The sequence below is a fragment of the Danio rerio genome, chromosome 12, assembly GCF_052040795.2.
Source record: "Danio rerio strain M-AB ecotype USA chromosome 12, GRCz13ab, whole genome shotgun sequence".
Lineage (NCBI taxonomy): Eukaryota > Metazoa > Chordata > Actinopteri > Cypriniformes > Danionidae > Danio > Danio rerio.
In genome coordinates this window covers 20,089,363-20,104,315 of record NC_141032.1, presented here as the reverse complement: position 1 = coordinate 20,104,315, position 14,953 = coordinate 20,089,363, and the positions used below count along the sequence as shown (strand labels likewise).

The 14,953-nt window shown below is 35.1% G+C and overlaps 2 protein-coding genes across 3 annotated transcripts in view; both read left to right on the top strand.

The window, feature by feature from the left end:
* baiap2l1a (BAR/IMD domain containing adaptor protein 2 like 1a) overlaps positions 1-14,380 on the top strand; it is a 44,608-nt gene extending 30,228 nt beyond the window's left edge. The window contains exons 11-14 of one of the 2 annotated variants that reach the window (XM_087274736.2): positions 4,490-4,549; positions 6,171-6,327; positions 12,975-13,015; positions 13,375-14,380. In XM_087274736.2, the coding sequence (XP_087130862.1) occupies positions 4,490-4,549; positions 6,171-6,327; positions 12,975-13,015; positions 13,375-13,447 (331 nt within the window). In that variant the 3' untranslated portion in view covers positions 13,448-14,380. 2 annotated transcript variants of the gene reach the window in all.
* The window catches only part of ccz1 (CCZ1 vacuolar protein trafficking and biogenesis associated), a 171,492-nt gene continuing 163,350 nt past the window's right edge, over positions 6,812-14,953 (top strand). The window contains exon 1 of the mRNA XM_087274738.1: positions 6,812-7,171. The gene's annotated coding sequence lies outside the window, so the exon portion shown is untranslated. The remainder of the gene's footprint in view (positions 7,172-14,953) is intronic.

Genomic DNA, 14,953 nt, shown 5'->3' with positions numbered 1-14,953 from the left:
ATTATTAACTCAGAATGATGGAATTCCTTTTTAAAAGAGGTTACATGTGCTGCTGAAGATTAAAGAGCGGTTTGCTCTTACTGTGGGCTATATGTTGCGTGTTGTTTTTAAACCCGAATAAGGACTAAATGTATGCAGTGTGTTGTTTTTCTGTAATTAGTAACATATCGAAGACTGTAAGGGTCTAAATGTGTTCATGTATGTTACATTTATTTATTTATTTCATATAATTGCAGACGTTACTGTAGGCTTTTTTGCATTATTGATCTGAAGTTATAATCAAATAATGTTCATTGAAAGTAATAGTAATAAACATTTTTACACAAATCCGTTTTTTAAGAAAAGCTCATTTCATATGTGAATAACCCGTTCTGCATTACTATAACATTTCCTAAAAATTATGTCGTCTGAAACTTTCTTTCGTACACCACGCCCACCAAAAGGGTACCCTGTTGGCAGTGGAAACGCAAGCTTGATAAAAGTAACCCGTACCGTACTGTACCGTACTGTACCTCTTAGTGGAAATAGGCCATAACGGCCTATTATTTGCTTTTAACTACTTTTTCCACTGGGATTACCAAGTAATTTACTCTTCGTCTCGTGGTTTTAAACCTTTGAGAGTTTCTTCTTCTGTTGAACACACAAAAATATATATATATATATATAATTTTTTTTTGTAAATGCTGGTTTATCACTTCAGTAGTAGGAAAAAGATTATGATAGATCAACCATCATTTTTTTAGAATAACCTGTTTTGTGTTCGGAAGAAAAAATAATCTCAAACAGGTTTTAAACAATGAAGGGATTTAATTTTGGGGTGAACTCTACCTTTAAGAGTTCCCTGAAAGAATCTCTGAGTGCTATATTTTAGATGAACATTCCAACACTGATTATAGTGGAAATAAACACACTGAGAGAGGAACTGTAATGAGAAATCAACAGTTTACATAGCATCTGATAACAGCGATGTAAATAATATTTGTGCCAGCTTGGCAATTCCGCACTCCAGTGAAGTCATCTTTATTCATATCACTTTATTACGCAGATTGCTAAAGTGAAAGAAGATTTACAATGTTAAACATAAAAAGCAGTACCACTTTAGCTTTTATTTACATGGTGTTTGAATAAATCAACACTCTAAATGTGTTCAGTGACTTTATTTCAGTCCGACTTTGTTCAAAGTGACATCTCACTTGCTTGAAGTATAGTATATTTGGGCCCTTAGGGGCATGGGAGACATTGCAATTTTTCAGCCCTCAATTAACACACCTGCGCACCGATCAGCTATTTTAAGTGCTGTCTCAAACACAGATTGCTTCCAGTGGGCTGTAACCTTTGCAACACCCTGAAAAGTCCCACAAAACACCCCTAACAGAAATTCAAAAGCCCAAAACATAAATCAAATAACAACAGACGAGATAAATTTTTCTGAAAAAGAATTATTTATATTTAACATGAACAAACATCACTACACGGGTTGAGAACAATCTAGCAAACATTTATAATTGTTTAAATGTTGCTGGTTTACGAAACAATCAAATTATCTAGCTACACTCAAATGTTTTTTGCTGTTTGTTTAAATAACCTATTTAAAATGAGCTGAAACGGCACAATTGCTGAGTTTTTTGGGGGACAACTTAATTAAATTTGTAACTTAACACTCTGCTATTTGTCCATTATGTACTTATGCACTTGCACACTCAACAGCATGGTATATGGATGAAGTGTCCTCCCAAATGGAGCATGTTTTTTTTTGGATCAAATTGAATCTATTTTTTTTTAACCTAGCAGAAATTCAAACTGTTTCTCTGATGACGTTTGATGGTTGCCAAATTAGCGAAATAAATGACCAAACTACCAAATAATACCTGCCACAAGTATAACCGCATTTACCATCGAGTGGTGGTATAATCGCTCTTGTAGGAGAATTTTGCTTTCACAATCCAAAATAAATAAAGCAATCCAACATCAGTGCCAGAAATTATACAGTTCCTCCCCTTCTGCTACGTGAGCAAAGCAGCAGCCGTTAAGTGCATGAAGTGTCCAACATTCCACACTTCAATTTAACGAGTGTGTTATCCGGGTATTTAAAGTGCACTTATTTTTTTATAGTGCCCTACTTACTGTACACTATTTAGTTAGAATAGTGCATAAGTGTGGGTTTTGGGAAGCACCTAATGGAATACAAATGGAATAATACCTACTAATACAAATAGAAGGCTTATCCTTCAAGAAATTACCCTCAATACACCAGCTATAGCAGTTTTAGCTGTCCAAACAAGCATGAAATAACTCACAAATGTAAACAATTCACATATTAAACTTTAATTAATTTATTTATTTTTTTACTACAAACAGCTATCTGCTTTATCACATTCTTAATGATGTTTATGTTTTAAGTCCCATGCTCTTCAAAGAAAACTATGTGAAAAAAGTATAACTATAAAGAAAAAAGAACTAAAAAGAAAAAAGATCCTCCTATAAATAACCAATTTTTGTTAGTCCCACAGCACATTTTGAATTCCGATACCTGATGACTTGACAGAGTAGGCCACCTAGTCTAGTAGCAGGGAATTTGCGTTTTACAGCACATCTGGTGTAACGTTAATGTTGTTTTAATTTTGTGCTTCTTGCTAGAATATTCACTATTCGTGACCTGAAAGCTAAAGAAACCTGGAGGTTTAAACTGAAAACACTGTCATACTGAAAAATAACCATTTCTAAAATCAAAATTTAAGAACAAGTAATCCTAAACGCTTCTGTGCTTGCACATTCTTGATTGAGTAGCGCAAGCGACATCTCATGTGACGTATGAGCTAGCTTTGACATTTGATGACGAGTGTGTAATGGTGTCGCATTTCTTAGGGTAATGTTTTCCAACCCTACTCCTTCTCAAGGGCCAGGAAGAAGACATAGGTTTAAGGGTTTAGTATAGAATTAGGATTGAAAGGCTAATTCTGTGCTTTTGGTTTCTCAGTACTTGCATGAAACTTTAAATAAACTGACTTATTTTAGAGTCAGATTTGCTAACAGTCTGTACCAATGGAAAGTCCTTGACAAGTGTAATTTTTAAGATTTGTTGCACTTGTATTTTCTCCGCTACTTCACATTTTATTTACTTGGAACAGCAGAAAATAGTGTCACCCCATCAAGCTGATTACAAAGCCTGATTATTTTTAATTTGTGCATCTTGGATTGGTGTTGTTGTTCATTATGGAAGTGAGCTTTTGCATCTGTGTTGTTTAATTTGCACATTGTCAGCACAATCACACACAGAACTTACACTGGCTTTTATGAGATTGAGGTCTCACTCTAATATGTCTGCTAAATCTGTCTCTCATTAGTTCTTCGTGTCTTTAAAAGTTACTAGGCTTCGGCTGAAGAATAAAAGACACAGAGCACCAAATAATGAACATATTTTGAAGAATAATGAAAATTGGTAGCAGTTGACATATAGTATTGTATAGTTACGGAAAAAGTCAATAATTATGGAAGTCAATGTCTACCAGTTCTTAGCATTTCTTAAAATATCTTATTTTGTGTTTAACAAAAGACAGAAACACAGCTTTTGAGCTAGTGGAGAATGAGTAAATGATGAGGATTTTTGGATGAACTATCCCTTAATCCCTTAGCATGTATTCATAATCATTAATAATAAAAGGAAAGGTTCTTTTCCGATAATGTCAACTTGAAATTGTAACCATGCAAATAGTAGATAGGCTGCCCTCTGTCATCAGTCTTATTTAAATATTTAAATGGCTAAATTTGCAGTTTTTACAGACTTTAATGATGAATAATGATAAATTGTCACACTGTGAAGCTTTAAAATAAAGAGTTGGCTCAGATTATGTGCATAATGAACATCATTTATGAAGTTAAAATGTATTCATTATTACGATGAAGCGGAATTTCATTAAGTTAAACCATCCAGTTTTTTGGGGTTAAAGAAAGTGTTTGCAGTTCCATGGCTTGACACAAGCACAAGTAATTTCAGAACAGACACATGTATTGATCGTATTATCAGTTTAAATGAATGATTTATCCATATAGCAACACACAAACAAGATCACAAATAATCCTGCTGCAAGTGGAGGCGTTAGTGTCACTTCGTGTGGTCTCATTCGTCTTTATTTTGCATATTTTAATGAGCAGCTCTGTTATCCCCGACCAGCTCTGCCATTTCAGAGGTCCAGGGTTCACAGATTTTTCCCTCACCAGCCATTATGCTGTAACTACTGTTTTGAGAAGTGAAAACGTCTTAATGCACTGACGCTCTCTTGAAGGCTCAGTTCAAAGTTATCCACAGCTGGCGGTGTGACAGTTCCTAAGCAACCAAAACCAAATCTACTCTTTATACTACATGGTGCATCGTTTACATTGGTGCCACTACAGCGCTAGTTATTAGTCATACAACTGCTAAACACAAATATTTGTCTAAATGTATATGGATATTATAGATGTTTTTTTTTTTTTTTGCTTTCAATTTCAGACGGGGATGGTTTCCCTCTTCTTATTGCCGGTCTTACAATGAGACAACGATACCAAACAGGTAAGTCTGCTTTTTTGTTAAATTTAAGTGATTGGTTTTCAACTGGGACTTAATAAGGTTTATCTATTCATTAAAAAGTTGGTTTACTTCCAGAATGAAAATTTACCCCTTGTCATTCAAGATGTTTTCTTTCTTTCTTTCATTGGTCTGAAAGAATGGTAATAATCACAGTTTTTAATTACCAAGAAAAAAAATTCTTGAACTAAGTCTGAGACGCAAGTAAAATATGCTTTAAAAATACTTTAAAAGATGTTCAATAGGATTTAGGTCTGGCCACTGGCTGGGCCACTCAAGAACATTCACAGAGTTGTTGTGAAGCCACTCCATTGATATTTTGGCGGTGTGCTTTGGGTCATTGTCCTGCTGGAAGATGAACTGTCGCCCCATTCTGAGGTCAAGAGCACCCTAAAGCAAGTTTTCATTCAGGATGTCTCTGTACATTGCTGCATTCATCTTTTCCTCTATCCTGACATGTCTTCCAGTTCCTGCTACTGACAAACATTCCCACAACATGATGATTACACCACCATTATTCTTTACAGTAGGGATGGTATTAACCTGGTGGTGAGCAGTGCCTGGTTTTCTCCAAACGTAACACCTGGCATTCACTCCAAAGGCTCTTCTCCCCTGATCACTCAACTTAAATGGCCGGCCAGCTCTAGGAACAGTCCTGGTGGATTAAAAACATCTTCCACTTATGGATGATGGAGGTCTCTGTGCTCATTGAAACTTTCAGAGCAGCAGAAATTTTTCTGTAACCTTCCCCATCTATGTGCCTCGACAATCCTGTCTCGGAGGTCTACAGACAATTCCTTTGTCTTCATGCTTGGTTTGGGCTTTTGACATGCACTGGCAACCCTGGGATCTTATATAGACAGGTGTATGCCTTTTCAAATAATGTCCGATCAGCTGAATTTACCACAGGTGAAGTCCAATTAAGCTGCTGAAACATCTCAAGAATGATCAGTGGAAACAGAATGTACCTGAGCTCAATTTAGAGCTTCACGGCAAAGTCTGTGAATACTTATGTACATGTTATTTATCAGGTTTTTTATTTTTTATAAATTTGCAACAATTTCAAAAAATATGTTTTTACGTTGTCAATATGGGGTATTGCGTGTAAAATTGAGGAAATTAATTAATTAATTTTCATTTTGGAATAAGGCTGTAACATAAAAAAAAATGTGAAAAAAGTGAAGCGCTATGAATACTTTCCGCATGCACTGTATATAAAGCCTTATTCCTCACGTTGGATTGTTTAGAGCCATTTGAAGCTACAGTGAAATTAAAGTTTGCAAGTTAAAAACCACTGAAGTCCACCTATATGCAAAAAAGTCTATCTATATGTCCTCATTAAACTTATAATATCTCTATGCCTTAAGAAGCAAAGACATAAAATCCCTTTAAATTAGTCAAACGTGTGTGTGTGTGTGTGTGTGTGTGTGTGTGTGTGTGTGTGTGTGTGTGTGTGTGTGTGTGTGTGTGTGTGTGTGTGTGTGTGTGTGTGTGTGTGTGTGTGTGTGTGTGTGTGTGTGTGTGTGTGTGTGTGTGTGTGTGTGTGTGTGTGTGTGTGTGTACATACACTAATATATATGTTTATTTATTTATTTATTTATTGCAGCAGAATGGAGAGCCCGTTTAGTAGCCATATTGATCTTCCAGAGCAACAGGAGGAAGACGAGGAGGTGGAGGAGCCTGTTCTGCTGCCCCCGCCTGACTACAGTGACTCATCCAGGGACAGACCCATCAAGCCCTCCACCCCCTCTTCACAGAGCACGGTAAACACAGTTTGATGGTAGAAAGAAATGCTAAGTGCAAAGACAGTTGCAGAGGAAGAGATAGAAAAGGGAGAATGAGTGTGCAATGGCTGCATTTACTCTAGCGGTCTTAATGCATAGATTTGAACCTTTGTTTTTTAGGTCTGTCCGTTTATACTTTAACGTAAACACATGCACTGAACAGAAGCTGAAGGTGCAGTGAGCGGTCTGCCAAAATGCTATCTATTAGCATAATAACTTTGAATTACCATCCCCCCCTTGCCATCCAAAGCCACTCCTCCTGAAATCACAAACGTGCACCTTAAAGATGACAGTGGACATCCCACTAGATCATGTTATTCACCAGTTAGAAAACTTTATAGTACTTTATAATACTACAACTTTGAATGAAAAACTTTATTATATCTAGCACATTTTCAGTTGTGTAGCAAGCAAAACTAAAGCCACTACTGTATGCTTAGTGGTTGGCCAGCAGAGTGCAGGAATTACACTTATTACTAAGACATATTTGCATGCTATTTCAGACCAAATATTTAGAGTAGTATGGTAAACAATATAGGGAGTGTGTCAGGTTGTATTGTTCAAAAAGGAAACAACGTGAATATAAAACTCAGTGAAGCAGGCTAGGTGGAATAGCCGCTATTGACTTTGTTTTGTTTTTAAACTAAATAAAAAATTATATTGTCGTAGCAGTAAAAGAACCAAATAAAATCGAAAATAGTCACATCAGTCTTTCACCGGAATATTTCAGTTGCTGAACTACACTTCTGTGCATATAACCCATTCATAAAACAACACAATCTACATCAGCTTTGCATGACTAAAAGAGTTTTAAAACATAACAGTACCTGTCTAAAAGAGACACTTCAGCCATGGTGTCATCCTTCCTTTTTTTTGTTTGTCTTATGCCTTGCCCAGAATATAAAAATACATATAAGCCCATTTAGATCATTTACTTTAATCATTACTGTTGGAATGTAAAGAGACTTTCGCTTTTCCAACCAGCACAACAAAAAATGTTTCTGAAGACAGTCACCTACTGCACCTTTAATCTACCACTAGGGCTGGATGATTATTCGAAGGGGATTGTGTGCGCTTTTTGTCAGTAAAGCTGGTTCTGCAATCAATAATAAATCTCCAGATGGAACAGCATTTATTACATTGAGTCGTAGTTCACTGAAAGGGCTATGCAAAATCTTATGAATTGGCCACTTTCTGACGCTATGTAAAATAGTTATGTTTACTAATGAGATGGTTATGAATAATTGGTGAGAGACCAAGATAAATCCTGTGAGAAGAGATTCATGTGGGGTGTCCAAACTACGTGGCCGGCTAGGATTTTTATCAATATTAATAAAATCTAGCCCGTTGTACAAAAAATATTTTAATTCAATAAATAACCACTGGTTGTCACTATCACATGCCTTCAATTAGGCAGCATTTCCTGTTGTGATGTAAAACGATCTGATTAATGGGACAAATTGGTGACTTCAACGTTGTGTGTTTTCCTACCAAAGTCATCACAGGTGAAAATGAAAAAATATGCGACAGCAACTCGCGTCCGTCGTTACAGAAGTTTTTTTCGCTTTGGGTAATGACATTAAGCTGTTCTCAACCCCTTTCTCTGTGAACATAGAAATACATGAGAACAAGTCGTCACCAGTTTTTTTTTGTTGCCCTGTTTTACAAGAGTTTTGATTCATCCAAATTTGTCTTGCACAAAGGGTGATGAGTCTGCTTGGCTCCACATATATATATATATATAATTTTCACTGATGTATGTAAACAAAAGTTCACTGAGAACCTGTGATTTGCTACATATATTTACTATATGACTCACCTCTGACTTTTCATCAATTCTGAAATCTATGGCACAACATCACTGTTCACATTAACAGAGTTGACGGTGAGAAAAATATATATATTATGATTTTAAAATATAGGAAATAAAACCACATATAATATACATACTACACACACAAACACACGCACACACATGTATGTATGTGTATGTATGTACTGTATACATATGTATGCTTGTGTGGCCCGGGACAAAGTTTATTATTTTGCGTCTGGCCCTAGGCCCAAAAAGTTTGGACACCCCTGTTTTAAATGTTTTTGTGTAGTTTACACAAACATGAAATGTGTGTCATCTTTAACTTATTGCAAACCTGTATGAGATTCTTAATGGTTCTGAACAGTTAGTTGAAGGTAAACGTTGACTTTCATTTTTTTCAGTCAGAGGTTTTAATCAAGCATCTGATTGACAACATTTGGAAAAAGCCAGAAATCATAGGAATTCAACCAGAAAAACTTTCTTACTCAGCACATACTCTTTCAAGTTCACTTAAAAGTCACTGTTCAAAAAAAGTTTGACAACTGTAAACTACCAGTGAACTTGAGATGCTTTTTTTCCTGGGGTATCTCCAAACATGCTGGAGAACATGATCATCCAGTTTTATGCAAACATAGTTCATGCACTTTCATTAAAGCAGTGCAGCAGTCATTTAATATCAGTTAGAGTGCAAGAATTTGATTTAAATATAATTATTGCTATAAGGACCGGGACACACCAGGCTACTGGTCGGCCATTGGGCTTCATTGGTCTGTCGGTCAGGGGTGGGTCAAGTTGGTTTAGTGTGTTCCACACATTGCCTTTGTTACATCTGAGCTTCTCTTCTTATATCTGAGAGCACTCTGACTGGTTATTCAGCAACGAATAAGAGCAAACCAAGAAGGATCACAAAGAGACCGGCTTAAATTTCGATATATATCTCAAATATTTGCAAACTGTATGGATTATTAGATTTTCAGACTTATTTGCTGCAGCGACTCTCTCCATGGAAGGTGACAATTACTCTGATAAACACAGATATTGTTCCCCTCAAAGTAGAAAAATGCATCCTCTTGCACAGGAGCAGATCGTGTACTCTTATGTTAGTTGGCCTTCATACATTTGGTGAGGTTACATGCAGCTTCTTGATTCAGACGGAGCCACACGTGAGCCAATGCGTGGCTACAACATAGTTTGTCTGTGCTTATTGTTTTGCGTTGGCTTGGTGTGTACGGGCCCTAAAATAACCAAATTTAACCAATTTTATCTAGTTTGAAAATAATGCAAACACATGCAAGTGTTTTCACTAGTAGTCAGTTTTTGCTTTCAGTTTGGTCAGTTCTAAAATCTTTATTGTATAAATAAGGTCTATATAAGTGGTATGAACAAAAATAAAGAGAGTGTATTAAAACCTGCAATGTAACCTTTGTTTTTTGCCAGGGGGCCTAGGGAGGGGTTAGATGAATGTTCAGCATTACTATCATTGTGAAAAATAAAAAGACATCTGAAAAATGCTCCCTACCTGGTTTTGCCATTGTGAAGGAGAGTGTAGACGATTAGAGCTGCACTATATCATCCTGTGTCAAACTGTATCTGAGGATCTGGCTCCCTCTCCTGAGTGACCTCAAGCCTCGTGTACATCCTCAGTGCATCACCATCATACTGAAACTTTTAGATTCATTTACATTGAATGGAATACTAGCATTTGATGGTACACAGATGACACCAAGAAAATGCATACAGATATTGAGAACATAGTATTGAGACCCCTTCAATTTTCCCCTTTAGGTTATGTGATCAATTATTATTGTTTATTTATTTATTTATTTATTTTTTGATGACACTAAAGACATTTCATCCAAATTGAAAATATAAAAAAGATGCCCATGTTTTTAGGCCTTTTTTTGAGTTTTTCTTTTCTGAGTTTGACACTACTTCTTTGAGAAAACTCTATTTTATTGGGATGAAATCACACTGATTTTAAATCACAACTCATTTAAAAAAGGTTATTCTGACCATTTAACATTTTCTTTTTAAAAAGGCTCAGTATGACAGTCTATTTATAGACTTCATATTCTTATATGAAATTTGGAAAGAATGTTTTCAGAACTTCATAAAATAGTAATAATTTTACTCGCACATACTAGGAAAATTGTCAGGAAATTGTCAAGTGGTCTCCAATTTTTTTTTTCCCAGACCTGTATACTATTGTGTTTTCATTCAGAGACTAAAGTCTGCCAACCAGGTGTGTGTTTATGAAAACCATTGTTAGCCAACTAAGGTCGCAAGTTGTGTCGTTACAAACATTGTTTGTTGATTTGGCATTTCCCAAATCCGTCATTCCAACGAACATTCACAAACTGCATCGCAAACTTGTATGCTTGCAACTACACCTCTGGAGCTGTAGTTAGAAACGTAGTTCCTGGTTGTGTTCTATTCCCAGTTATTCCCCCTATGCCCTATTCTTTTGGAACATTCTAACATTTAAACTTGGAATGATTTTTTTTAAAAAGCATTAAAGTCATTACTCTTGGGTGTAATTTGCTTTCAAAGTATTTTTACAGTTCAGTTTTATCTTGATGTTTACAGGTGCGCTCCCTTCGCAGTGCGCTTTGAAAACATTGATGTCATTTTGAACACAGCCCTGGCTCATGACGAAAGCTGTAGTTGACCTATTAGTTAAAAGTGGAATTTACATTGTCTCCAAAGCATGTGAAAACAAAAATCATAGCCTATGTTAATAATTTTAAATTTATAATAGGTTATTTATTAAGTATCTGTACTGTATATGGCATGGGTCTGTTGGTTAGAACATTTCTGCAGTAGTTTGCACGTGTCAAATTGTAAAAGTAGACTTTAAAAAAAAATCCAAAATAAACTATATCCTACTTAATTATAATAATATTAATAATAATAATAATAATAATCATCATTAATATTATTATTAAATTAGTTTTTTTTTAATTTTCTAATAAATATTCAATTTAATTTGTAATAAATCGCTTCATTATTTATTTATTTATATAATTAATATATATTATTAGAATGCGTGTTAGCTTTTGTAAAGTGATTTTATGTTTTAAAATAGAATATGAAATATTCTTAATAATATTTATAAAGTAAGCATAGGCTCTATATGTGCCATTTACATATATTTCAATTCTTATGGAAAAGCAGTGCATGTTTTTATCAAAACTAGTATTGGATTTTTTTTAAATGTGTGTGCATATCAACAATATCATTTGCACAAAGAAATTATGGGGTCTTTCTCTAATGAAGTTGTTACCACCCTGTTTAGAGCATCATTATGGGCGTTTTATGTTATAGCTAACGTGGATCAAGCGATGGATCTGCGACAGAGAAACTATGGGTTTTGGGAAACACTCGTTACTACATCGTTCTTTTCCCAAACGATGAATCATACTATGATAGTTCAGCCACGAGTTACGTCGTTGTTTGATAAAACGCACCCCAGCTTGTTCACCATTCCTCCAAAAACTGCATTTTTTCTACAAAAGACGATTTTACAAATACCAAAATGACAAGTGACCTCTGTAACACTTTACAATACAGAAAATGTGTCCCGTTTTTATGAAATGTATCTTTGTTTTGTTTTTGGGTGCATTTTGTAGTGCGGTCATTAGAAATAGATTACTCTTGTAATGTGTGTGTGTGTGTGTATGTGTTTGTTTTTTTAGCACTCATTTTGTTTTGGTCTTGTTGGAAAATCGACAAGCTCTCTGTGGTCATTATAAACTTTTTTTAAAGCTAAATTGCATGTCATATGACGGTAGAACAGTTTACAGAAGCCCCCATTTGTTTTTTTTTTATTTTTTGTTAAATATTTCCCAAATGATGTTTAACAGAGCAATGAAATTTTCACAGCATGTCTGATAATATCTTTTCTTCTGGAGAAAGTCTTATTTGTTTTATTTCGACCGCAATAAAAGCAGTTTTTTTTTTTTTTTACATTATAATGTCAATGATTAGCCCCTTTAAGCTGTATATTTTTTTCAATAGTCTACAGAATAAACTATCATTATACAATAACTTGCCTAATTACTCAATCCTGCCTAATTAACCTGGTCAAGACTTTAAATGTCACTTTAAGCTGTATAGAGGTGTCTTGAAATATATCTAGTCAAATAATATTTACTGTCATGATGGCAAAGATAAAATAATCGGTTATTAGAAATGAGTTATTAAAACTGTTATGTTTAGAAATGTGTTGAAAAATCTGCTCTCTGTTAAACAGAAAATGGGTATAAAAATAAACAGGGGGGCTAATAATTCTGAAAACTGTGTGTCAAAGAAGTTTAAATTTGGTCCTTTTTGTATTCTAACAACTTGTGGCTTCTAAAAACGTAAAACAGACCACGGAAGGACAAGAGTATACGGCGCCTGTTCTTTTTCTGATGGTCTTCTGCATTTTAATATGAAATATGAAATATGAAATAGGAAGATACGTCTGTTTATATCAATTTGTCTGACTCCCGGTATTTTCTCAGTACTGTGTACTTATTGTTTACGGTTCACCATCGTTTGTTAAAGTAGTTATGGTTAGATTGTCAACACTCAGTCAAAAGAAAGCAAGCGTTTCAAGATTATCAAGATTCCTGACGCATATGATGAGGTCACAGGACATAGTGATTGTTTCAGCTTCTTAGCCGGCTAGTGAAGTGACGGAATTATGTGTTGACATCCTAATCAAACCAGTCTGTCAGGGAAAATACATTCCACACTTTAAGTTCTAAAGAATGGAAGCCGAGTTTATCATCATTTATACTTATACTTTTTTTTCTGTTTGCAATAGGTGTCTTTGGCAAACGGTCACTCAATGCCTCCTTTCCTTGGGTGAGTAACTTTAAGCAGAATTGAAGGGATCGTTCACCTCAAATGTAAAAATACTGTCATCATTTACTCACCCTTCACTTCTTTTCTTTGAACATGAAATAAGCTATTTTAAGAAATGTTGGTAACCTGAAATCATTGACTTCCATAGTATTGTTTTTTTTTATACTATGGAAGTCAGTGGTTACCGGTTTTTAAAATTCTTCAAAATGTCTTCATTTCTGTTTAACACTGTTCTTTTCTGTTTTAAACACATAAGGGTTAGGAAATAGTGGGCGAGTTTTCATATTCCTTTAATCAGTACAGCATGTAAGAACTAAATCTATATTCTTCAATCAAAATGCCTGTTTTTTTCTCTTCAGGGGTGGGAATCCATTTGCCACGGTCAGGCTACGACCCACAGTCACAAATGACAGATCTGCACCAATCATATGACGAGACTGCATGCAGAAGTCGTGTCTCCAAAGGTTTTGTCTATATCAACACATTGCAGATATGTCAGAAGAACCGAACGAAAGGGTTCTGTTACACATCAGTTTTAATATTTGACATTTTGATAAGTACAAACCAGCTCATTTAAAGAAGGCGTTATTTATGAGAATTTTAGTCTTTGATTTAAATTATTTTAAATTGTAACTAGATTTGTAGACTAGTTTCCTCGCGAATGCACAGCACCAGACAGGCTTTGTTCTGACCATATTGGTCCCTTTTTTGGGCCTTGTAAAGGTGATATGAAATGCCGAAATGTATATTTTAATTAGAAACCAAATCATGTTTCTTTTCCTAAAGAATTCAGTGAAGTAGTGTGAGGTTTGCCAGTTGCCATGTTCAGTCTGTTTTGTCGTACAGTTTTAAAATGCTGATGTATTCCTCATCCTTTACACCCATTGCTTGTTTATAGGATGACGATGTAAACACACTTAGTTGAATAGTTTATTCCTCGAGTTTGATGTGTGCTGATAACATTTCTATTAACTGCACAGTCAACTGGACATCAACTCAAACTCATGAGCATTCTTCACTATAGACTAGAAATACTTTGGTCTTAAAGAAATAAATACAGATTTAATTTTATTTTTTAAGACTTGTAAGGTTGTGTACATCTTATGCCTTTCAGCATGTTGTTATATCGGAAAAAACATTTTTTATCTTTTATTTTTATGTTGCAATATTGATTCATTGCCCAATTTCCACTCGCACCACATTATTTGGTAATAAAGATATGCATATCTATATGAACATGTATTGAATTTGTTTTTCATAATTTACTGTTATTCTGCCAATGCTCTGTTCCATTATCAATATTTTTGTCAGTAGTTGCATTGTTATTATTTTTCTTGTTAGCAGAATAAAAGTGAAGAACTTGAACTGTGTGTTATCGTCTTGTTTTTATATTTTTTTAACACGCTTCGTTCATCTCATTCACTAAAAATGTTGTGTTGGCCAACAAATGATGTCAGTGATTGATCCGTATGACATTTATTGTGTCCAAAGCAATGTTCTTGCTTTGTTTTTTATGATGGCTATAAATCTGTCATAAATGGGGTTATATGAGGTGTTTGTATGCTGCATGTTGTAAAAGGGGATCATATACTTATCTGATAATGGTGATAGATTTCAGCACTTTTCTATCAGCTGTTTAGTCATCTCTCTCCCTCTCTCTGTACTGTAAATGTGTACACACAATATATCACAGGTGTCAAACTCAGTTCCAAAAGGGCCGCAGCTCTGCACATTTTAGTTCCAACCCTAATTAAACACACCTGATCAAGATAATTGAGTCCTTCAGGCTTGTTTGAAACCTACAGGTAAGTGTGTTGAAGCAGGGTTGGAACTAAACTGTGCAGGGCTTAGGCCCTCCAGGAATTGAGTTTGACACCCCTGCATTAGATAGATAAACAGACGAGCCTAAAACTATTCATACCCATGGCAAATTCTGAA